The 25,970-nt window shown below is 48.2% G+C and overlaps 1 protein-coding gene across 6 annotated transcripts in view; it reads right to left on the bottom strand.

Annotated features, from left to right (window-relative positions):
• The window catches only part of HDAC4 (histone deacetylase 4), a 223,999-nt gene that overhangs the window by 124,014 nt on the left and 74,015 nt on the right, over positions 1–25,970 (bottom strand). For 5 of the 6 annotated variants that reach the window (XM_032692521.1, XM_032692522.1, XM_032692524.1 and 2 more), the window contains one exon: positions 20,046–20,117. In XM_032692521.1, coding sequence (XP_032548412.1) covers positions 20,046–20,117 — 72 coding nt within the window. Of the gene's footprint in view, positions 1–20,045; positions 20,118–25,409; positions 25,427–25,970 lie in introns of those variants that run through there. The other variant, XM_032692525.1, reaches the window with a different exon arrangement.

Genomic DNA, 25,970 nt, shown 5'->3' with positions numbered 1-25,970 from the left:
GAGAACTCATATGGGGAGTTTCTTCCACGCTTCCACTTCTTCAAGAGTTCTGAGCCCTCTGGAAGGGATAAGGGGAAGGTGGAACTAAACCTCTGAATACACATTTCAATAGAATTAACAGGAATACCTGAATTTTCCTCCCCTTCACTGATACAGTCTTTGCATGCCGGTCTTTAAAGGATGAAAATATAGAATTGAGTCCTCAAAACACACTAAAATGTAACAAAAAAGTGAAACCAAAAATTCAGTGTGAGCCAGACATGGGCTACTTCAACTGAACATTTAAATGCCAATCTTTTTACTTTAACTTGAGCTGAATTTTAAAAATATTTAAAAATTACTTCAAAGTTATTTCAAAATTTTACAAATATTCACAGAATGGTTTGGGTTGGAAGGGACCTTAAGGACCATCTCGTTCTACTCCTCCTGCCACGGGCAGGGACACCTTCACTAAACCTCAACCTGGAATTTTTAAAATCAAAATCTGTTTCCAAAATTACTTTTTTCCTTCTCTCTCTCTTTTTTTTTTTTTTTAATTGAAATTTAAGCAGCACAGAAAAACTGCCTCTCCCATTTAAAATCCAACCTCACTTTCAAAGGGAAAGAGCAGGAAACGCTTTCCCTGAGCCCTCCCTCCCTCTAGCACAGAGCAAGTCCCTCTGGACACGCACAGCTCCTTCCCAGCTCCTCTTCCCTCACCAATTCCCTTTGGAACAGGGGGAGATCACACCAACTTCCCCAAACCTGCTGCAAAACCCCAGGGATGAGACTCTGGTCAAGGCTGGAGGAGGAATCGCTCCCCTGGCAGCTCCAAGAGGATATAAAGGACAGACACACCAGGACATGCTCCCAAAATCCCAAGAAAAGAGCATTCCAGTTCCTACAGTAACTCTCCAGTGCCTGGTGCCTTCCCAAATCCCACCAGGGAGGGGACCCTCCCCAGCCAGGGTTTTCCACAATCCATGGACTCAGCTTCTCCCTCCTCTCTAGACGGAGGCTTTATTCCCAGCTAATGAGTTCCCTTTCCAATTCCTGGTGTTCCAGCCATGCCCTCAGGCCACACTCTGCTAACAGAGCCTTGGAGCACCGACCAAAAATAAATCCAAAGCCAGAGGATGTGCTCAGGATCCCAAACTCTTGGATGTTTCACTGGAATCAGCCCCAACCCACCCTAATGGACCCCCCCAGCAGGATGTAGAGGAATGTCCATGGATCTCCCCCTCCAAGGATTATTTTCAGCTCTTTCATCCCTGGGCAGAAGCAAAAACCTCATGTGTTTATTCCCTGACTTTATTCCTGAGGGCTGTCCTTGGAGTCCAGCAACAGCTTGGGGTTTTTAAAAAATTCCCTATATTTTGAGAAACCTTTAAATAGCGAGTTGCTGCCACCAGGAATGATTTTGGCATGCTGGGAGCATGGAATTCAAAGTCACGGAACACCGTTCCTATAACCCATCACCTTCATTTTCCTTGGAATCAGCCTGGAAAAGGAGGCAAGCAGCTCCTGCTCACTCCGAGCGCAGCCAAGGGAGCGTCTGAGGTGGTTTATTCTGGAAGGAGGATTTGTGCCAGTGGAGTGGCACTAAATTTTTGGGAATTAAACCAATCCCCCTGGTAGTGGGAGGCATTGCGATCTGGAATGTCAGCCGGGCAGCCCTGGGATCCTTTTCCAGAGGGGCTCCCACTTCCCAAAATGCCAAAACTCCCCGAAACACTGAGAGACAGTGAGATCAGAGCTATAAATAGCACCGAGCTACTGCAGGATCCGACTGCAGTGCCAGGAGAAAAGCAAGGATTTTGTGTGGAAAGCGGAACGAAGCTGCCAAGCTGGTTTTATCCACAGTGTGGGAGATGCCCCAAATATAAGGAGAAATTAATAGGGGAGAGGTAAAATCCCACATTCCCATCGCTATTCAGCTCATTCCCTAGGCAAGACTGGACTAGAGGAACCCCCAAACTGGTCCAGGAGTAGGGGGTTGGAGCATCCCCCAGGACACCAATATTCCCTGTGGCACATCCCAAGCATCCCGTGGGGCAGGATGAAGGCACAGGTTCCTCCCTGGATCTGTTCCAGGGCAAACTGAGGGACCAGCACAGAATCAGGGAATGCTCTGGGTTGGAAGGGACCTCACAGATCATCCACTTCTGGCTGGGACAGCAGGGACAAACAGTTTCTGCTCTACTGAATCCTTACCTTTACTACCCCATTTTCCAGGAGCAGATCCCAGGGAGGGCGTTTTGGGCTGGAATTACTCAACAAGCTTAAGCATCACAGCCCAGATAATCCAAAGGACAACGAGCTGGAGAAGTGGGAGCACGATTTGCCCCGGGAGGTGCTTCCTCACTCCGGGGACAGACAATTGTTCCGTAAGGAAAACCAGGTTGCAGCAGCACCAGAGCCATCCCTCAAAGGCAGGTCAGTCCCTGGGAATTCTTGGATAGCGTGGGTGACCTCAAAGACAGCCTGGATCCTTTGTGGGAGCACAAACAGCAGCTGAGGTTTCCTACGAGCTCCACACATGCTGCACTTCAGCAAGGGCTGGAGTCATTCCCCGCTCCCGGAATATTTCCCGCCCCATGAATGGGAACCAAAATGAATCATCCCTTCAGCCATGGAAACACGTCGTGAGGCGCCGCTCCGGAGGCAACAGATGGAGCTTGAAATGTCACTCACTCATTCATCACTGAGAAACTTTTTGCTGATTACTACCCAGACCTGAAGACATAATAAGATTCTGGATTTCTAAATCCGGCTTTTTTTGGAGCCTAATTCCTTCCCTGGAAAGATCTCATTAGCATGTATTAGAAACCTGCACACAGATCTTATTCCTGACGATAAGGAAGCCGAAACTCGAGGAGCAGAACTGTCTCCATCTTAAGATTTAAAGCATTAAAAAAATGTCTCTTCACCGGAAGAAAAAGAAAACCCGCCAAACTACCTCCACAACAGACAGAAACCAACCTTTTCCGGTGTTTTCACGAGATACCAGAATGGTTTTGCTTGGAAAGGGATCTCGTTCCAACCCCTTTTGCCTCAGAGCAGGACATCAGAGTTTGGATAGACTTTCACGGATAAATATCTGGATCTTCCCTTCATGGAGTTCAAGGGCAGGAACAAACCCTCGATGGCACAGACAGCTCCCACAGAGATGTCTCCAAGAGATGAGCCTGTGCAGGATTAGGGAAGCTCCAAAGGGAGACACTCCAGTTCTACCACCTCCTTTTCAACCATCGTCCCGCTCTGTCTCCTTGTTTTCATCAGTGACATCTCGAACAAATGAGTGCCTTGGATGGTGCCAGAGCTTTTTTTGAAATTAAGGATAATGGAATCAAAAGAGCTGGTTTGGACTGTTTCTTACTTCAGACTTCACCCAACTGCGGGAAGCCTTTGCTTCCACGGTTTCTTTGCTTGCTGGGGGTAGGCAACCCAAATCCACAAGTTTCCATAGAAAAAAGCATCTAAATAAACAACAAACAGCAGAAAACCACAAAAATAAATGTATATCTCTTCTTAAAAGGCTCAGGAGGCCCAGAGAAGCTGTGGCTGCCCCATCCCTGCAAGTGTCCAAGGCCAGGTTGGAGCAATCCAGTCTACTGGAAGGTGTCCCCGCCATGGAACTGGTTGAGCTTTAAGGGCCCTTCCAACTCAAACCAATCTGGGATTCTGGGATTCCTGGGAATGTAATTTCACCTGTCTCCTTGTTTCAAGCCTTATCCAGCAATTGAACTTCTTTGATCCATTGGACCAGGGAACTCCCCACCTTCCCAGATCCCCAGAAGAAAGGGGCAGGCTGAAGGAAGCCCAGTTGCACTTCTGAAGAGCCAAACCCACGTGGATTTCCCACAGGCTTCGCTCTCACCTCACTCTGAACCTCCTCCAAGGGAAAATGATGCTTTAGAGGAGAGAATTAAATATGAGGGAGATGGAGCAGGAGCCAGAAAGTCTCATCCTGAGATTATACATGGAAAACTCCCCATGAGGAAAAGGAAATCAACCTGGCTAGACAGGCAAAGGGGAGCTTGAGGGACTCTCCTCCTGGTCCTCTGGAGCCTCCAAAGGGCTCTCTCTGGAGCCTCCAAAGGGGTGACCTCTCCCTCAGCAAGAAGAAAAGCCACAGCAGGAGTGGTAGGAGTTAAACAGTGGAATTCCCGGAGCCATCACATCTCCTGCTCGCTGGGATGCTCCAAGGAAGGATTGTTTTCCCATTATAGTTCCTGTCAGAGCCCAGCGGTGCCACTCCCGTAGCCAGAGGGATTCAGGGGCAGAGTGGGCAGGATGATGTGATGGGAGCTGAAGGGCAGGTGGGGACGGTGCCAGCTGGGAAACAGCCAGTTTGAGAGAGTGGGGGGGGGGAGAAAAGCAGTTATGGCCACAGGGAAATGCTGTTGGCTTCCCAAAGCCACGGAGAGGGAATGGGAGAGCAAAGGCACCTCTCTGCTGCTGAGAAGGAAGGCCAAAACCCAGTCCTTGTCCTCCTGCTTGGGAGGGAAGGGGATTGCTGTCATTAAAAGCAGGAGCACGAGCGTTGCCAGAGGTCTGGGCACCGTGAGGCAAAGAGGAGACGGATGGAACACACTCTGGGATTGGCAGCTGGTGATCCTGTGGGAATGGGAGCTCTCACAAACCGCTTAAGATCGAATGGACCAATTTATTTAGGAATTAGGCCATGGTATGTTAATTCCTTAAGATCACAGAATCCCAGAAGGGGTTGGGTTGGAAGGGACAGGACACAGGGAATGGCTTCCTACTGCCAGAGGGTAGGATTAGATGGGATATTGGGAAGGAATTCTTGGCTGGGAGGGTGGGGAGGCCCTGGCACAGGTTGCCCAGAGAAGTTGTGGCTGCCCCATCCCTGGAAGTGTCCAAGGCCAGCCTGGACAGGGCTTGGAGCAACCTGGGCTAGTGGAAGGTGTCCCTGCCCGTGGCAGGGGGTGGAATGGGATGATCCCGAAGGTCCCTCCCATCCCAGACCATTCCAGGATTCCACAATTCTATGAAATTTCCAACCCCTTTTAAACTTTTCCTCTTATGGAAAAACCAGTGCAGCAACAAACCCCTCTCTGAATAAACAGATTCTTTAAAAAGACCAACTTCATTTTGTTCCTATACAAGCTTCTAGACTTAAAACTTCTAATTCCTTTCCTTAAAGGCTGTAGGTTGCGTGCTCACCCACTGTGGCTGTTGAGCAGCTTCCCAGGCTCCCTGCTGAGCAGGATTTCAGGAGGCAGGGGAGGTCTAGGAATGCCATCCCTGCTCGCCCATCCTCGGACACCCGGTGGCAATTAAGAGGTCCCTGACATTGAGAACAGCACATGAATTTAGCAAAACACTGCTCATAAAAGGTTAATCAAGCACTGAAAATCATCATCTCCCACAACCCCAAGGAAGAGCAATGACCACAGCGCTCCGGTGCCCCTCCAGGGGCTCTGGAGAGAAAATGGAAAAGGACGGTGTTCCCTTTTCCAAACAAGGGCGCAGGAATGGGGGTGAACACCCACATAAGCTCCCACTTCCCGTCTTATTCTCCTCATCAAACCTCTCTGTGACACCCATAACTCTCAAAACCCTTGGGTGCTTACCCAGAGAAAAGTAGGAAGTTGGACTGCAGCCTGATCCTTCCCCAGAAAGAAACAAGATGTGGAGAGAAGCCCAAAGGTGAGAGACATAAAATATCTATATAAAGCTGGAGATCCTATATGGACCTAAAATAACCATGACTCATTTTTCAGAGTACTTGAAAAAGAGAAAATACTTGGGAAAGAAGCTGAAGAGGGTTCAGGGATTCAGCCAACCAAGGACACGGTGGACAAAAGGCTTTCAGAAGGTTGGAAGAAAGAGATATAAAGGACATCCAGACAACTGAGGAACAGCCACAGGAGGTGAGCTGAGGAAGAGGGCTTTTAAAAGCAAGTTTAAGAAGGTTCAATTGGATTCAGTAGTATCTGGAGACAAACAGAGGTGGAAATGGCTCATCCACTGCCTCCCTGAAACGCTGCACATGCTTATCATTGTCAAGGATGGAAATGGGACATTTGGTTCTTGCATTCAGGTCAACATTCCTGGGCAAAAACCTGCTTCAGGGAGGTATCCAAACACACAGATAATCCCTACCAAAACCTTCTTTAGATAGGATTCCTGTTGGACACCAATACACAGTTAATCCCTTCTCCATCAAGCAAATCATGCTTTACATTAACTGTATTTTTAGGCCACTTTCATGAAGCCCTGTGTGATCTTTAGAGGTCTTTTCCAGCCTTAATGATTCCGTGATTCTGTTCTATGTAAGGATGGATCCATGAAGGCCTATTAACAAAACCCACTGTCTGCACATCGAGAGAGTAGCACGTTATTTAGAAAGGAAGTCGTTGGATCATATTTTCAAAGGAAAATGATACAAACAACCCAAACCAGCACTGTTTGCCACAGACTGAGGCATTCAGATCAACAGAGGCAGTTTTAGAGCACAACTTAACTTCCAGATAGAACAGAACTGGATAAACCCAACCAAACAAAGCTCCAAGGAGGAAGAAACATGGGGTTGAAACGTGTTACAGTCAGTTTGATCACCAGTGTGTGTTTATAAGATGCAAAATTCCTTCCTGACCTCACCCAAACTTTGACTCCCTTGTACGATCATCACTCTGTCAGAAATGCCATCTCGGTATTTTAGGTGACAGTACATTTGTTTGTACTGTACATTTCTGGGGAGAAAACTTGTGATATTTTGTAGGTCACTCGGTTTTACCATCTGCCTTGATTTGTGCTTAAGGAAAGTGTTGTTTCTGAAATCCCCGGTGTTGTACACAAATTTGAGGACATTGTAACCAGCAGCAGCCTGGTTTTGTGCCATCCCAATGGAAACACTCCTGGTTAAGGGAAAAAGGTATTGCTGGAAGCTTGGGGATGGTAACTGCACATGGGAGCACCTTGGGAGATATCTGTCCACCACCAGCACCTCCTGAGGCAGGGAGTGACCTGCAGGAACCACTGCCAGAGCCATCCCTGGAGAGCCTCACAGGCACAGAATCATGGAATGGTTTGGGTTGCAAGGGATCTTAAAGCCCATCCAGTCCCACGCCCTGGAAGGTGTCCCCCCACAGGCAGGGACACCTTCCACTAGCCCAGTGGAAGGTGTCCAAGCCCCATCCAACCTGGCCTTGGACACTTCCAGGGATCCAGGGGTAGCCACAGCTTCTCTGGGCAACCTGTGCCAGGGCCTCCCCACCCTCATAGACAAGAATTCCTTCCCAATATCCCCTCTAACCCTGCCCTCTGGCAGTGGGAAGCCATTCCCCCTCGTCCTGTTCCTCCATGTCCTTGTCCGAAGTCCCTCTCCAGCCTTCTTGTAGGTAAATAGTTTGTCAATCCTCCAGAATGACTTTAAAAAGATATGTAAAAAAATGTAAAGCTTATTAGTAAACTAAAACCAGAGTGGGAGAGGTCCTTCACTGCAAAGCTTCTCTTCTCCTTGCCAGCCCTTCTCAGATGCCTGAAGAGGCTTTACCAGCCACCCTGACAGCGACAAAATAAAGCACAACGACAACTCGCTGATCCTTGGGAAGGAAAACGCAAAATTATTCAGTAAGGTCTTGGAATTTTCTAGCGGATTTGTCCTTGTTTTGACCATAATCACACAAGTGATGCCAGCAGCAAACCCATCTGGCGCGTGTAAGACGAAATATCTGCTGCTCGGGAAGATCAACGTCTCAAAATTAGCATTTGCGTTAAGATCTGGTTTTGCAACGGCTTAAAGGACAAACGAGTTCGGCTGCACTTCAAACAGTTCAAAACTTCCAACTGTTCTACCCAGGATGTCTAAAGCTGTTTGTAGCTAAAGGAGAAAGGGAAAGGACTGAAAACCAGGAGTGACGCTCTTCATGGAATCAGGGAATGGTTTGGGTTGGAAGGACCTTAAAGCTCAAAGTTCTGCCTCCCATTGTGGGCAGGGACACCTTCCACTAGACGTGAGTGCTCCAAGCCCTGTCCAGTCCCATAGGCCACACAGGTCTTATGGGCCTCATAGGCCCTAGAGGCTCCATTGGCCCCGCTGTCCTCACAGGCCCTATAGGACCAATAGGCCCTGCTGTCCTCACAGGCCCTATAGGACCAATAGGTCCCACAGGTCTCATAGGCCTTACAGGACCAATAGACCCCAGAGTCCTCATGGGCCCTATATCACCAATGGACCCCACAGTCCTCAGAGGCCTTATAGGACCAAGAGACCCCACAGTCCTCACGGGCCTTATAGGATCAATAGGCCCCATAGGCCTCATGGGCCCTATAGGACCAATAGGCCCCATAGGCCTCATGGGTCCTACAGGACCAATAGGCCCCACAGGCCTCACAGCCTAAATGCAGCGCCCAGCTGCTGGAATTTTCTTTAGTAATCCACTTTGTGGGACACAAACAGCTCCCTAAGCAGAGTTCTTGGCCTGAGGAAGAAAGAGAAGGTGACATTAGTGACACTTCAGTTCAACAGGGCTCCACTACAACCACACTGGCATTGATGGTGTTGAATCCATCAAGGAGGTGCCACTTTTAAGCCAGGTTTAACCTCCTAATTCCGTGCTGAAGTCAGAGACACCCTCAATACCTGCAGGCAGCTCTCTCTGCCCAGGGATGCACAGCTCAGTATTTTGGGTTTTAAGCAGTGTTTAGGTATAAATCAGCAGTTAATATTCAATTCCAAGGTGTAAATAACACCCTGCATCACGTAACAGCTCCTTAGAAGCTGAAATTTTCATCCCATGTAAGAACTTAACTTCGTGAGATAAAGAGTAAAAGCGCATTTTAAACTACATAAAACTTAATATCCAACATGCTCCACGGCTGTCTGAAATCCCCCATTAAAGTGCTTTAAAAGGACTCGAATTTGTCTCAATATTCTTACTCGTCTGTCACCTCACGCACCTCATTTAGAAGCGATTTATTTATTTCTTGTACAACAATTCTGGTGTAGTTCCTGCACCAGCATCCTGACCAGCAGCAGTAACTTTGTTAGCACATGCAGCCAAATCTCTACATTGTAGCCCAAATTATTTAAAAATAATAATAAAGAAATAATAATATTAAATATTTTTTTTAAAAGCAACAAAGAAAGTGCACCTTGCTAAGCCCGGGAGAAGCAGTACAAAAAAGCTTGTGTTTGGTAAAAGTCTAAGAATATTTGAGGATATGAGTATTTACAAGCTTCAGGAATTTGATGGGGTTCACTGATGTACAAGTTGCCAAGGAAATGCATTTCCTTCTTCTCTACTGCAACGAGCCTTTTCCAACCCAGCAAACAGCAGCAGAGCTCCAAAACTGCCCCCTCTGTGCCAAAGAACATAACTTCTGCTGAAATTGGGCTCTTCTAAAGAGAAAACAGAGCTTATCCAACAAATGCAGGGGGTTTGGAATACGAGTAAAGCACATTTTGGACCTGGAAAGTGTATAACTGGTATCTGTGAGGGAATGATTGGAAAGGTTGGGGTGGGGGAGTGTCTTTAATGAAGTTCTCCTGAAATCCCCCCCCTTCAGATTAGGGCAGAGGAGCAGCTTCATCTGCCTGGGCCTCTCTGAAATAAAGGGCAGGGTTAGATGGGATACTGGGAAGAAATCCTTCCCTGGGAGGGTGGGGAGGCTCTGGAAGTGTTCAAGGCCAGGCTGGACGGGGCTTGGAGCAACCCAGGATAACGGAAGGTGTCCCTGCCCATGACAGGGGGTGGGACTGGATGGGCTTTAAGGTCCCTCCCAGCCCAAACCAACCTGGAATTCCATGATTCTTTGAGTGGCACTTGGGATGGGTGAGGTGGGAACAGTGCTCCAAGGCGACTCCTGGCACATGGAGTTTGAAGGCTCTGATGAACACCTTGAATGGAAAGCAACAGAGCTGAGACAGCTCCCAGGGCACAGAAGGAGTGGAGGAGGTGGCAACGCCACCTTTGTGCCCAACGCTGGCACATGAGGCAGCAAAGGGAACCTGGGCTCCCAGCTGAGCCAGAGAACCAAAGCACATCCTAAGCAGGAAGGGACCCACAAGGATCATCCAGTCCAACACCTGGTCCTGGACAGACACCCCAAGAATCCCACCACGTTCCTGAGAGCATTATCCAAACATTCCCTTTGCTGCTCCCTTGTCTCCCTGGGAGTAGCAGGTCTGCAGAAGCAGGAGGTGGCAGGTCTGAGCAAGTCCATGATCTCCCTGCTGTTGATCAGTCCAGGAGGACATTCCACAGCTTCTCTGCCATAAATACCATCTGATGATCTTTTTCATCCTGACTGCTGGGTCCCCACCACCAAGGCTTCAGGAGAGGACAGTTAAGGCAGAGTGGAGTAATCCATGTGTTCCCAAATGGAGATAAACTGCCGCTTTTCCTGGTGGTTCCCCAAATTCCCTGTTCCACTGACCGAGGTGAAAAGACTCATTACGGGCACTGTGCGTGCTCGGCTGCACATAAAACCAGATGAAGTTTCTTGGTTGCTTATTCAGGACACCTGATCCTTGTGTCAACACAGCCAGGATCTTTCCTGCTCTGTTATTCCCAGCTCTTATCAGCATCAGGACACGGCCATATCGTGTATCGCGGCGGCCGGAAAGCAATAGTCTGAACACAAGTTAAACCTTGCCCTGTGCTGCCACTCGAGAAAGGAGACTCTAGAATTTCATTCTTTGCAATTTTAAGGATTATTTCATGCCAGTGTAGGGTCACCACGGTCCCCAAGGTGCCAAAAGGGATATTTTATCTGTTTACTTATTGTCAGTACCATTAGGAAAGATATTGGCCAGGAGCCACGTAAATCCAGCCATTCCAAGGGCTCTGCCCACCACCAGGAATTTTGGGGCATCATCTCTGAAGGTCAGTGACTTGATAACCAGTGGCCACCTGGAGCTCCACCCATCCAAAGTGGCATGTTGTGGTGGAACAGAGCAGCCACAGCCATGCTCTTCCCATGTATCCAAGCACCTCCTGGGTTTTCCCCCAATGTCTGAGATATCCTTCCATGTGTTTATGGGCTAAAGCCAGAGCACTGCATTTCCCTTCCAGAGGGAACTCCCTCCCATGGACTCTTGTCCCCCACACTTGGTGGCCCATCCAGAGGGAGGATGGTGAGGGAGCAGCAGCACCTGGGGCATGAGAATGGAAGGAACCACTTTTGGGGTTCTGCTACTCCAGTGGAGAATCCAGAGAATCATCTGTCCTGTGTGAAGTGGACAAGGTAAAGATGATTTTCCACCTTCCCCCAGGATATGTCTGCTCCAGCCCTGACTCAGTCCTCTTCCTCCAGCTTTTCCTTCTGCCTTCTCCAGTGTTATCTTTTCCCAGAAGCTTTAAACTCCTGAGTCTTTATAGTTTTTATCACAGACACAGCAAGGGATGGAGGACAGGGATCTGGATTTTGTTTAGTTCAAGCCATGCTAAATCCCTGGAACAAGGATTACACAAGCATAATACCAATATATACACACATACATACATATGTATTATACGTATAAGTATATACAAATCCCTGGGACAGGGATTTACACGTAACATGAAAGGAATTTTAATTTTTCTATCCATAAAAATGGGGGGGTATTTTTCTGATAATGTTCCACTTGTAATTTGCCAGCAAAACTTTCGGTCAAAGGTTGGATTCGATGATCTCGGAATTCTTTTCCAACCTTAACGATTCTATGCTTGCCACCAGGAAAAGCTCTTTGGACCCTCTAGACTATCAAAGGCAGGAAAGGGAGACAAGGAGCCGTTCCCTCTGGAACATCTGAGCTGGCTTTAAAATCCAAACCATGATGTGTGAGGTTAAACGCCTACACACACACACACAGTTCCACTGGAATGGCAACCAGGGACAGAGCTGGGTGCTTCTCCCAAGGTCCTGCTTGGGAATGTCCCAGGGCTCTCACTGCACAGTCACTGAGCTGAAGGAGGGGAGGTTTAGATGGGACATTGGGAAGGAATCCTTCCCTGGGAGGGTGGGGAGGCCCTGGCACAGGTTGCCCAGAGAAGCTGTGGTTGCCCCTGGATCCCTGGAAGTGTCCAAGGTCAGGTTGGACAGGGCTTGGAGCAACCTGGGCTAGTGGGAGGTGTCCCTGTCCATGGCAGGGGGTGGCATGGGATGGGCTTTAAGGTCCTTCCAACCCAAAGTAGTGGGTTGGGATTCCATGATTCCTGAATATTTGGAGGTATCAAATCCATGTGCTCCTGGACTCCAGCAGATATGTTTGAGAGGGTCACATGTCCGAGGGCTCCAGTATTTTATGGAAAGGGAATTAGTGTCGCTCTCTGAGCTGGCTTCTAACAGCAAAACTTGGCTGCTCAGTTAAGCAAAATCCCTCTGATCCAAGCTGGGCTGAGCCAGCAGGGCAGGTCTAATGCCAGCCTAAGACAGTTCCCATCCCAGTGACAGGCACACTCGGCTTACTGTCAGAAGAGCAGGAATCAGTGCTGCTCCCTCCCTCTCTGTGCATCACAAACACCTTCCCAAACCCACTGCTGATCCCCACACCTCAAATCACCACCTTTCCACAACAGAAAGCAAACAGAAAAGCCCACTGATTGTCAGAGAAGGATTTCAGAAGCGGAGGAGCAAAAGCCCACCTGCTGCCTGGCCAGATCCGTGTCTCAGGCATCAGAATCCCAGCACTCCCAGAAAACGACTCCAGCTCTGCCCCCAAACCTCACTTGTTTGCTGGGACAGCAGAGCTGGTGACACACACGTGGGTTGGGTGATAAAAGTCCACTGTCTCCTAAAAGGAGATCTCTGTTTGGACAAGGCCAAGTGTCACAAGTCACAGATTCCCAAAATGGTTTGGGTTGGAAGGACCTTAAAGCTCACCCAGTGCCACCCCCTGCCATGGGCAGGGACACCTTCCATTATCCCAGGGTGCTCCAAGCCCCCTCCAGCCTGACCTTGGACACTTCCAGGGATGGGATAATGTTGTTTTCTGTATATCAAGCCTTCTATTCAACGATTTTCCACATATATAATATGGATTTGGAAAGGCATTATGAAGAAAAAGGCATAACTTTGATAGTCATTTAAAGAGAGAATTCAAGCCTGTTAGGAATTAAAAATATTTCTTAAAGACATTAATTCCTAACTCTAACTGGATTTTGGTACTTCATCAGATTTGGGTCCTAGAGAGGTCCGGATTCTTAAAGAGACCTCAAAGCTCATCCAGTCCCACTCCTGCCATGGACAGGGACACCTTCCACTAGCCCAGGTTGCTCCAACCTGGCCTTGGACACTTCCAGGGATGGGGCAGCCACAGCTTCTCTGGGCAACCTGTGCCAGGGCCTCCCCACTGGAACAGGTTGTTCCCTTTGACTAGTTTTGTACTGTATATTCCTTTTTAATACATTTTACCAGCATCAAAGGTAAGAAAAGTACAGCAAAAAAGAACTAGGTCTGATATTTTTCTAATAGAGCAATTTCCCATCATACTTAAAGCATAAAAATATGCTCTTATTATATAAAACTGGAAACAGCATCAAAAAATATTGAAGAGCTTAAGACAGCTTTGGAACAGGAAAATACAGAGGATAAAGGCAGTCATTCTGTAAGTACTTTTTAAATACCTTCTTCTAACAGTTGAATGTATTTTTTAGAACAAATTGAGGAAACCTGTGGTAATTTCTTTACTCTGAGGGACAATTTGCACACAGGTGGTATCACTGCAAATAAAAACCTCCCATATGACACTTAACCAATGCCCACAATGCCCTGACAGCTCAGGATCTTCCAGACCTTCATCAACATCATTCCAGTGATGGGCAGGACAACAAATGGGGTGCGGAAGGTAAGTTTTGACCTAAATTTCACCCACAGTCTGGTCATCAGTGCAACCTGGAGAAGTGCTACAGCAGCTTGGGAGCTCCTCCCTCCAATGGGAGTTTCTAATTCCATTAGAAACTTCTAAACAACTTCTCTGCATAAAATTCACCACAAGAACTGTCAGAGCTTTAAAAAATACCTCCAAAAAGTACCATTAAAACGTGCAGTACGTCCCTTCTGTATATTAAAACTGCAGCTCCAAATCAATGACTCCAAAGCTTTTTATTAGGTCATAAAAAACTTCAGGCCAGCTCATAATGAAATCTCTAATCAAATATGAATGAATCATCTGATATGACACAGTCCCTTGAATGAAAAACAGATGGAAAAGTGGTGATGGTTGAGTGGTTTAAATCACAGGATGTTAAGCCAAAGGAGCAGATATTTAATCACGGAATCATGGAATGCTTTGGGTTGGAAGGGACCTTAGAGCTCATCCACTGCCACCCCCTGCCATGGGCAGGGACATCTCCCACTAGCCCAGGTTGCTCCAAGCCCTGTCCAACCTTGAGCACTTCTACACATGGGGAGTCCCCTTTCCTGGGGAATGGGGGAATATCTCCTTAATGAACCATCAGCAATTCCCCAGGGAAGCATCTGGAGTCTGCTCCAGTATTTCGGGCATTGTTGCACAAGTGATTCACCTGAGATTCCCTCCACTGGCCAAAGAAAAAGCAGAGCCAAATATAGCCCTGAAAATCAATATACACCAAAGAAGAGCCTCTGGGATCTCGCTAAAGGCAGCTCCGTGAGAAGAGGAATTCCTAAAATCCTTGGAACGCAGGTGCTGCTCTTTCCCCTTTGGAGATAAACCACCCCCAGTTAATTTGAGCAGAAAGCCCCCTGGGGAGAAAAACAGGGCATGAACAGGGAAGGAGGACCAAAGGAACAGTCCATCCTCATCCTCCAGCTCACATCCATCCACCAGGAGAAGCTGATGGAAAGGAGGAGTGGAGTCCAGGCTGTCAGACCCTGAAATCCCAGGGCTGCTCCTTTTTGGCTTCCCTTGAAAAAGTGACAGGATTAAAAATCAAATCAAAACTAAACAACAAAGATCTCACCTTGGTTACCTCCCTAAGGCTGCAAATCCAGGTGAAATATCCAGAGTGGGAACACACCAGGCAGACTGGACACGGCACACGCACCTCCAAGATCACATCTGATTTTTTCCCCGAAAAAAACCTCAATCCACAACCAACTTTCCATGAAAAGTTTATCCCTTTTCATTCATCTCACAGTACTGTGATTTTTAGCAAAGCCAGAGGCAGTGGGAACAAATTCCTGATTAACCTTTCATGGGAGTCTTTCCATGCCTGCTCCCATCCCACCACCTCCTCCTTCCCTAGGAAGTCACCAAGTTCAAGCATTCCAAGGCTCTTACCTCCACCACCTGCACCATTAATTTTGAAAATAACACTTTGGTGAACAGTCAGGACTAAGGGAACCCAGGGAAATCCAGAGCTGATAAGTGGGAATTAATGAACTAAACAAGGTGAGGGAAGAACAAAGAAAATTAGCAAGTTGGGGCTTGCAGTAGAGTAAACTTTCCTGCCAGTTCCTTCTCATCCAGGAAACCAGCTCTGCATCCAAGAGCTGCAGATTTAAGTGCTGCTTTCAGCTGCTGAAAGAGGAATAAGTTGTTAACAATTCATCCCACCCCCTCCAATTCATAACCATTTCCTTGTGGGTAAGAAAGGAGGAGCTGGAGAAATATTTCTCCAGAGACAAAGGACAACAAAGCAGAGTTGAGGAGCTGTGGGCTCCTGCTCTTCCCACCCCACAGGGTGAGAAGATCCATGTTCTGGGCTTCAGCTCTGGCAGAAGGTAAGATGCCCAGAGAAGCTGTGGCTGCCCCTGGACCCCTGGCAGTGTCCAAGGCCACGCTGGAGCAACCTGGGGAAGTGGAAGGTGCCCCTGCCCATGGCAGGGGTGGAGCTGGACGGGCTTTAAGGTCCCTCCCAACCCAAACCATCCTGAGATTCTGTGATTGCCAGCTTGGCTAGAGAAGTGGTTTAATTCCATGCAGAATGTGGATCCTGAAGGTGAGGCAGGAGGGGGCCACAAAGCTCCTCCCTGTTCCATCCACCCCTCCACACACACACAGCCCTGCAATGGGCACATGCTGACACAGCTAAGAGAGGCCAGAAATCATCCTCTGACCAACAAAACACGAGTTTATGAACAATATCAGCCCAGAAATGAGGTTCTGAAACTTCAGCTTCCCTGCTGCTCTGCAGGGAGCTGCCCAGTGCCTCTGTGGCAATTCCCTTCTCTCTCCTGCATAAATAATCCCAAATTTCCTGACTGGGTTCTGAGAGTGCTGCAAAGGGCTTTTATTTTAACTATCAAGGCTCTAAACTACATTAATCTGTAGTTTTTCTTCTATCTTGGAATCCCAGAACGGTTTGGGTTGGAAGGACCTTAAAGCCCATCTCATCCCACACCCTGCCATGGGCAGGGACACCTTCCACTAGCCCAGGTTGCTCTGACCTGGCCTTGGACACTTCCAGGGATGGGGCAGCCACAGCTTCTCTGGGAATCTTATCTTGTGCCACCATAAATGGTGGCAAAATTAACACCCCAAGCCTGGCAAAACCAGCTCTGGCTTTTCAATAACCCCACAAGAGGACAATAAGCCAATGAGGCTGTGACATTAAATGGTTTCTCTAGAAGTCACTTCTATCAATAACTTGGGGGCTTGGATGGGTTTCTCCCCCTCCTGGACTCCATATATAATATCAGGATATTTTTAACATTAAAGAGAAGCCTTTCTGCAGATGAGCTACTTCTGGGCACCACAAAACCTCCCGTTGTTCCCAAACTCACACATCCCAGGGTGAAGGAGGCCAGTGGGATCCTGGCTGTCAGGAGCCCAAGTCCCATGGGCAGCAACCTGAACCTGCTTCAAAGCTGCTTTGGTACCTTCCTGAAGGAGCTTTGGAAGCAGCCCTGGCCCAGTGAGGGCATCCCCTGCCTTGGAAAAGGGGAATTCACAATTCCAAGCGTGGATTTTGGACCGACTGGAATAGCCCTCCTTCCTCCTGCAGACAGGGATTAATCTCTGATTTCAAAAGCCTCTAAAATCATGGAACAATATTAGTCCAGAGGCTCTTACAAACCTTTTATCCCTAAACACATCAACATTTTTTTTTTTTTGCAAAGGAATGTGGAAGTGAGAGTGGATCATCAGCTCCAGGGAGAAGGAAAAGCAGCAGGGAACTGAAATCTCCCACAGGATCCCCCTGGCTGCCTCTGCCCTGCTGCCCTTGCTGTTCCCAGATCCAGCAGAGCCCCAGTGCTGTGCTGGAAGAGCCATGCCAAGGGATGGGCAGCAGGAAGTGCAGAGGCAGCAGGTCCAGGATGGAGAGTGGGAAGCAGCCACGTGTGGAAGAGCAGAGGGGAAGCTGAAGCTCCAAGGTGAAGTCCCCAAACTCCTGGTTTGTTGGTCAGAGGATAATTTCTGGACTTTCTAACTCTCTGTGTGCACATGGAGGGATACATGGAAGACAGATGAGCTTTTTGGATATATTTTATCACAGCTTGGGAAGGTATCCCTGAAAAATCAATGGAAACGCGATGTGAAAGGGAATAATTTTTTTTCCTAATTGTATCACACAGAGATATCCCTAAAATTCCACCTAGTGGAAAAACAGCTGCTCAGCTGAGCCTGTTCATCCCAATTCCCAGTTTTATTACCTAAAAGAAAGCCTTAAGTTTAAAAGGGGTAATTTCCACTTTATTCAGCATTTTACTTATGGCATAGAATCCCAGAGTGGTTTGGGTTGGGAGGGACCTTAAGGATCATCTCACTCCAAAACCCCCCTGCCATGGGCAGGGACACCTTCCACTAGCCCAAGTGGCTCCAACCTGGCCTTGGACACTTCCAGGGATCCAGGGGCAGCCACAGCTTCTCTGGGCAACCTGTGCCAGGGCCTCCCCACTCTGACTTAAAAAAAAAAAAAAGAATTAAGGAAAACAATTTTGCTCAATAATTTAAATTACTTCTGAACTTGAATTCCACTCAACCCAGTTCACTCCTAAAAGCAATTCATAAAAATGCCCCAAATGTTCCTTTTTTGTAGTTGAAATGCTCTGCAGGACAGAGGATTTTTAGGACTTTCTCACCATTTCACATCAGAGGATAACAACTAACAAGGGTCAAACCTCTTCTTCACTTGGTTGGTAGTGAGGAGAAAACCATTTTGGTTTTCTACAATCGCACCACAGTGATTTTTATCTCCCACCCAAGTGCAGGATAAAAGCCCTGAGACCACTCAAGTTCATTCAACTCCAGCCTGCCAAGGCAGGAGAACGTTTTAAACTAAATCTCCCACACAAACCATTTTTTTTCCTTAAGCTGTTTTCCAACACCATTATTTCAGCCATGCCTGAGACCTGGGACACCCTCCCCCCAATCCCACACATAACTTGCTTTTCCAGATCAGAATCCCAGAATGATTTGGCTTGGAAGGGACCTTAAGGATCATCCCATTCCACCCCCTGCCATGGGCAGGGACACCCTCCATTAGCCCAGGGTGATCCAACTTGGCCACTTCCAGGGATGGGGCAGCCACAGCTTCCCTGCCCAACCTGTGCCAGGGCCTCCCCACCCTCACAGCCAGAATTCCTTCCCAACATCCCACCTATCCCTGCCCTCTGGCAGTAGGAAGCCATTCCCCCTCGTCCTGTCCCTCCAGGTCCTTGTCCAAAGTCCCTCTCCAGCTCTGGATGGATCCCTGGCTTATTGTTTTCTCAAAAGCATAGAGGTGAGCTATTAAAAACACTCAAATCAGAGTCCAAACAGCCAGAATTCCCTAAATCCTGAATGAGTCCATTCCACCTCAAAACAGGGAAGAACAGAGCCCAGCAGACTCCGCCAGCAGGTTCCCTGAGCTGGGAACCAGCACTGGCCTCTGGCTGAAAGACCTCAGAAAGAAACCCTAAACTTAGCCAGCAACAAAATCAACACCAAAACAGAAGAATAAAAGGCTCCAAGGTATCCCATTCCCAATGCTGGCCAACGAGCCACTGATGGATCCACTCCTCTTGTGCGGGGCCACGGAACCCAACCTGGCACAAAGATCCCAAACGGGGAGTCAAACCTGTCAGCTGACCTGTGTTACCAGAGTCATTTAAAAATGGGAATCTCTCTGAGGGCTGGGAAAACAGAACCTCCCTTACCTGCTGGACATGTTTGGGAGCACACGGATGAGAGGGAGATTCCTCACAATCCCAAGCCCAACGCTGGTCAACAACCACCTCTTCCTTTCTTTCCCCAATGCTCGACCTCCTTAAAAGATTCCTTCCCCAGATATGCATTTAAGTCCACAAAACTCCAGGTTAGATCACAGCCCATTCTTCCCCCCCCCTTCCAATCTCCTGAAGTTGTTTTGAATAAACCTCGTTTACATCTTTCCAACTGGCACCACCAGAAAGGCTCAGATCTCCTGCGAGATCTTTTCCTTAATATGAAAGGCCCTGGAGGCATTTTGGAAGGCAACAGAGAAGGGAAAGTTGGGCTTTTGGAAGATTTGAGCTGCTACCTGCAAAGCAGAGAGTGTTTTCTATCTCCTGGTCTACATCTCTCTGTTTGCACCTGGAAACAAAACACTTTGGGGAGAGAGAAGGGGGGGAAACACAAAGGCCAGCAGCAGATTGTTTTCCACACGATTCCAGGTGTGGGGAGAAGAACTTTGGTTCCCATGCCTTGAAAAGCTGCAGCTGTGAGCAGCAGCCAGGCTCCAGGATGGGCACCACAAGACCCAAGAGAGGCCATGGCAGGATCCTGGGAAGAGGGAGAAGAGCAAAGAGCTCTGAGCCCCCAGCGTGACACCCTTGGATCAGCGCGGCCTCGGCTCCTCTTTCCACATGAGATTCCTCCTCAATAAAAACCTCCCTGGCTTCCCAATGCTCCTTTTGGGCTCGGAAAGGACTCCTTAAGGTGCTGCTTTGCTCTCCTGCCCTCTCCTTTCTAAGGAAAACCAGGCAGCTCCCACCAGGCTGGGCTCTCCTCAGCCCCCTGCCTTTTATTTAAGACTCCCAAGGCTGCTGTGCTCCATTCCCAAATCCCACTCTCCCAGCTTGGGAAAGCAGAGGTGTGCAAGTCCTAACAGACTTTGAGCCAGCATCTGGCATTTGCATCCTGCTCTCCCACTTGCAAGGCAGAGCTGCAGGAGGTTTGCCTGCACCCCCAGAGTAGGAAGGAGGCTTAATAAGAAGTTTTTCCTTACCAGAGCTGGGCATGTGGTTCACTCGAGGTGGATTCAGCAGCTCCACTGGCTGGTCTCTGCCAGAAAGCCCATCTGGAAAGAGGAAAAGCAATAAAATCACATCAACACTTTGGGCAGCTGAGCTATTTTTAGCCAGGGGAAAAAAAAAAATAAAAAATCAGTAACCAATTATCAATGCAGAGCAGAAACACAAGGAGCACAAATCAATGGAAACGAGAACGTTCCCAGGACAGCTGGAGCAGAAAATAAAAGAGACTGTATCCCAAATTATACTCAGCTTTTCCCAGCCTTCCAATACACAACTGGTACTGCTCCCAGTCCAAAGAAACAGGCATGGCAGCTTATAAACCTTACCAGAGAATGACCAAACTGCAGCTCCTTCCTCGCTGGGAGAGCTGAGCTGCCACAGAGATGCAGCCCCACAAAGCAAAGTTGAGGAATGGCTGGAATATGCCAGGGAGATGTTAAGGAAAACTGACAAATCACTGCAGGAGATTAAAATGCAGAGACATGCATAACAAGCCCCATTTTGCATAAGTTTGGATTTCAGAAAGGCATTAAAAACATACTTTGTAAATGAGATGCACAAATCCATCTTGCTGAAGCAGTTCCCTGTTTAAAATATTTCCAAGATTGTATCTTGCAGCCAGGTAGAGTCAAACGGAACCAGACCCAGTGCTGAGACTGCCAGACCTGATTTTCTACTCACCCATTCCCCCCCCCAGCTGCATCCCCCCCTCCAATAAAAGTTGAAGCAAAAAGTGCTAAATGATGTTTTCGGTGTAATTATGAATACGTGAACACAGAAAATTTATCTCAACCCTATTTGTTCCAGTCTGTCTCCCTTTTCCCCTCTAACCCCTTTCTGTGCTGCAGCTCTGATAGGATCAAGCCAAACCCTGTCTGGAGACATCAAAGAAGCCACCCCATCTCTCACAGGCAAAGGACAGAGTTAGAAAAACATGAAGACTCATTTCCTTCTCCCTATTTTCTCCTTTTTTCTGGAGATAAAGCACAGCTGGGACTTCTTCTGGGTTCACCATCCCCAAGGTGCAGCCTCAGGCAACATGTCAATAAATTAAATTATGATCCTGCTTGTTTTCCTCCTCTCAAACAAGTCCTATGGATTATTCACATTATAATTTGGGGGGGGGGGTGTTGCTTTGTTACTCCAGGGTTGGATGTGCTGGAATAGCCAACCTATGGCACTGGGGGGGTGATGCTGGGTCAGCTGGGCTTCACCTGCACCAACAGCAGAGAACAGCAGCACATGAGAACACCAGATTGGAAAGGTAGAGCAAAACTTCACTATTTTAAATACAACTCATCCACCAGCAGCTCCAGATTCAATGGGCAGCACAGCCCTGGGAACCTCCCAGTTTTTTGGGAGTGGAATATTTTCAGCTTCTCAGCTGAGCTGTTTCAGATGAAGGACCCAACCCGGGTGCTCTGGGAGGCAGATCCAAGTCAGTTCTGGGGATTTTTAAGCCTTGTTTAATTCTAAAAAATAAAGTGCTTATATTTCTCAAATAGTTAAGAAAAAAAGAGAAAACCCACAAATCAACACTGTTCAATCTCGGTTTCGAAATAAGTAATAGATTAAGGTAAATCACAGAAGAAAATGAAGAATATCTGACACCTGAAACACCAAGTGGAACCAAAGCATGTCAGGACTGAGTTTCTGGATTTGCTGGATCAGGGGATTAACAAATAAATCTCTGTTTGGAGGAAAAAAACAAACAAACAAGCAAGGAGGTGGTTTATCAGGAGATATTTGTATAAGGTCCCTCTTCTCCTAAAACACTGGTGTGGATAAAGGAAGGTTAAAATGCCCCTCTAGCCTGTCTTTGGGTAGGGTCTGGAGTTCCCAGCACAGGAAGGACGTGGAGCTGCTGCACAGAGTCCAGAGGAGGCCATGGAGATGCTCCCAGGGCTGGAGCCCCTCTGCCATGGAGCCAGGCTGGGAGAGCTGGGGGGGTTCACCTGGAGAAGAGAAGGATCCAGGGAGAGCTGAGAGCCCATTCCAGGGCCTAAAGGGGCTCCAGGAGAGCTGGAGAGGGACTGGGGACAAGGGATGGAGGGACAGGACAAGAGGGAATGGCTTCCCACTGCCAGAGGGCAGGGTGAGATGGGATATTGGGAAGGAATTCCCGACTGTGAGGGTGGGGAGGGTCTGGGATGGAATTCCCAGAGAAGCTGTGGCTGTCCCTGGATCCCTGGAAGTGTCCAAGGCCAGGTTGGACACGGCTTGGAGCAACTTGGGCTGGTGGAAGGTGTCCCTGCCCACAGCAGGGGGTGGGATGAGCTTCGAGGTCCCTTTAAGAATCCAAAGGTCTCTAGGACCCAAATCTGACAAAGTACCAAAACCCACATCCCAACTCACCAGGGCTCCTCCTGGCTTTACCATCCTGAGCCCACAAAAGTGTTTGCTTTGACTGATTCCTTCTCTCAAACAGATGAACTAAATCTTGTCAAACTTCAAAGAACTATCTGCTAAAAACTTCCAAGAACTGGCCACTGAAGGATGGGGAATTTGGAGTCCCAGGCTGTGGTTCTGTGCTTTATTTCACTTTAAAAGGGAAATAAACCCCCTATTTTTTTATATTCAACCAAGTTGCTCCCCAGGCCCTGTTGCACCATCACACTGAAGATTAACTTGGAGGGGGACACAAGCTCAAGAAGAGTGTTTTCAGCCACTGCTGCTCTGGGCTTTCTTGCCATCATCACTGGACAGGAATGGGAAGCACCTGGAGTGCCACCAGTGCAAAGGGGTCAAACCAGGCAGGGTTTGACTCTCTTCTGAGCCACAAACCCTGCTTTGAACACTGAGACAAACCAGATTAACTACAAAATATCCCCGAGGTCTCCACCGGCCAAATTTGTCTCAAGCTACTAAAAACCATTGGCAAGAAAACATCCTCTTGAGTTGGTTCTGTCCAAGGATTTCCCAAAACCTCTGCAACAAACTGCTCTGTCCATCGGGCCTGGAGGGAAGCAAACACCAGCCTGAGAACAATTAGTGCAGCTTAATTTCCAGATGGGTATTTCTATTCATTAATTAATCAAACGAAGCCATAATTCACTGATAGAAACTTGGACACTTTTGGTTTTCTCTTAATCTGTTCCAAAGAGTTATTTAAAAATACAGGTTTGGAAGTAGCTGGGTTTGCAGGGTTTAAAGATGTTGAAAATAGTTAAACAAAGGCAAAACGGTGACAACTCACTCCAGAACAAACCAGAAACATGATGGATAAAAACCATCAGGAAAGATGAAGCAGCAAAATCAACAACATCACAAAATCAGAGAATCATTAAGGGTGGGAAAAAAAATCATCAAGTTCATCCAGGGCAAATTCAGACCAGATGAGGACAGGGAAATACAACTTAACTAGTAATAATTTAAAAAAAAAAAAAAAAAGACAAATTAGTTGTAAAAAAAAAAGACAAATAATGAACAAAAAGAGAAGGTTGAAGCATTTTTGCTTGCAGAAACCTGGAAGCAGCCTTGCTATAATTATGAGTTTAAAAACTCAGGGCAGAACTGGGAACCAAGAGGTCATTTGAATAGTTTTCCATGTATTCAGACCTTTGGATCTGATGCAAATCACCCTGGCCTACTTGAATTCCTGGAGGGAAGTGATGAGCAACCAGAAATTATCTTTAAAGGACACCTGGAGCAGAGGGAAAATTCTACAGAGTTGTAGAAGCAAAACTTTAGGAGAGACAGGGGGAAAGAAGCAGAGAAAATCAGCATCATTGGCTCAGCTCTGTCCCTCCGGAGCCCAAAACTGAGAATCCAAGCTGGAAAATGGCTGGATGCGAAGTGACAAGAGCAAAATCCCTCCCACACTAATGATGATGGTCAGAAGTCCAACTACAAATGAAAAATACCTGGCAAAGCAAAGGGAGAAGAAGGACAAGCCGAAGGACCCGGTAAAGCCCAGTCCTCCCTGCTCGCCCGCGGTGCCGAGGAACCGGGTTTGCTCCTGGATGTGTTCCCAGGCTCGTGACCCAGGTCATTACACCCCAAGAGGAACTGTGGGCAATCAAGGGGAAACCCCTGAGAAAAGGTTTCTAAAAATGAGTCAGAGGGGCTGCAGAACTCGGTTCTCCCAGCAGCATCTCTGCTGAGGGGACGGGAGACGGTGGCCCCGAGATGTTTTGAGGATCAGTAATTTTCTCCTCACACAGAGAGTTTGGGACCAGTCCACCCATTTCTGATCTTCTTGAGTCATAAACCTTCTGCACAGCATCTCACTGCACAGCACAAATCAGGGATCTCTGAGAAGGCAGGGAATTTACTCCAAGGGTGGGGAGGCCCTGGCACAGGTTGCCCAGAGAAGCTGTGGCTGCCCCTGGATCCCTGGACGTGTCCAAGGGCAGGTTGGACGGGGCTTGGAGCAACCTGGGCTAGTGGGAGGTGTCCCTGCCCATGGCAGGGGAGTTGGAACAAAATGGGCTTTAAGGTCCCTCCCAACCCAAAGTAGTCTGGGATTCTGTATTATGGTGGTGATACATCATCATCATCATCATTAATTAATTTGACAATCGTTTCTCTGTGGACCCCTCGCAAGGCAGTTACCAGATTTTGGCTATTTTTACCAAAATGTAGCTCAGGGGCTTAGCCCCCAAGGCCTCCCAGCCAAAAGGGAAACTCTAATTCCTCAGTGCCCAATCCAGAAAAAGCCTCAGGCAATACAAGGAGGCCCACAGCAAGCCCAGGATCAACATCCATCCCTTGGCATCTGGGGGACCATCCCAACCACATCCTTCCCAGTGCATGGATCCAGATTTAAAACTAAGGGCAGAAAGAAGGGGCTGTTTCTGGATCAGTGACTACTGGATTTGTATCAAGACAACTCCCTTGTTGTCCTCACTGCTTTCCAGTAGAACAATTCTGAGCTTGCCTCCCAAAGAGAAGAGATCCCTTCCCTTCTCCCCACCGTGCCACCTTCCCGTCGGGTTCATGGGACAACCCAACAACACCTGGACATAACAACACTTCAGGGACAGACCCGAGGAGAGAATGAGCCTCTCTGTTCTCCTCCCTCCAGAGAGGAGTGACTGCCTGGCCAGGGTTACCTTTAATTCCTCCAGGAAGAGGAGCGTTGCCAGGATCAGCACAATCTTCTGGCTGCCCCACTTCCAATACTTTCCCATATCCCCTAGTTTTGGTTGCATCAAGGAGCAGTTTGAGCACACAGATTGCATATTTTTTGGGGGGGGGGATGCACCTTAAACTTGACCCAAAACCCCATCCAGTTCATCCAATACACTCTAGCCACCAGTGGGTGATCAGACTGGGTGCAGCCCTAAAGCAAACTTCCCAACAACCCCACATGAGCATCACTTGCTCCAACTCACAGAGCTGATCCTCTTGGAACTTGTTGTTCCTCTTCTTCCCTATCCCCGGAAGTGTCCAAGGCCAGGCTGGATGGGGCTTGGAGCAACCCGGGCTGGTGGAAGGTGTCCCTGCCCATGGCAGGGGGTGGCACTGGATGAGCTTTAAGGTCACTTCCAATCCAAACCACTCTGGGATTCTGGGATTGTTGTCATGCCCTTCCCACAGCTCCTCCTCTCCAAGGAAGGCTCCCCAGCGCTCCACAAGCCAGGACAAGCCCCAGCCCCTGGAATCAGGCTGTTTCCAGAGAGGTGCAGGCTGTCCAAAGCCGGAGCTCTCCCTGTCCCTGGCAGTTATGTGCTGCCCAGGAGTTATGTGCTGCCTCCATGACACGTGTAAGCCCACAGCAATCCCATGGATCTCTTCCAGGCACAGGGATTTCTGTTCCCTGCTCTCAGTATCCACACTATAAAAAGCCCCCTGCGCTTTCCACGGGAGCCGGGGGAGCAACGTGCAACCCCTTCTCGGCAGGGTTTGGGGAGGGGCTGGTGAATTTAAAAACCACACCGTGCCCTAACCCTGCA

Source organism: Chiroxiphia lanceolata, chromosome 7, assembly GCF_009829145.1.
Source record: "Chiroxiphia lanceolata isolate bChiLan1 chromosome 7, bChiLan1.pri, whole genome shotgun sequence".
Lineage (NCBI taxonomy): Eukaryota > Metazoa > Chordata > Aves > Passeriformes > Pipridae > Chiroxiphia > Chiroxiphia lanceolata.
The sequence above is the reverse complement of the archived record's forward strand: the minus strand, read 5'-3'. Positions and strand labels throughout refer to the sequence as shown.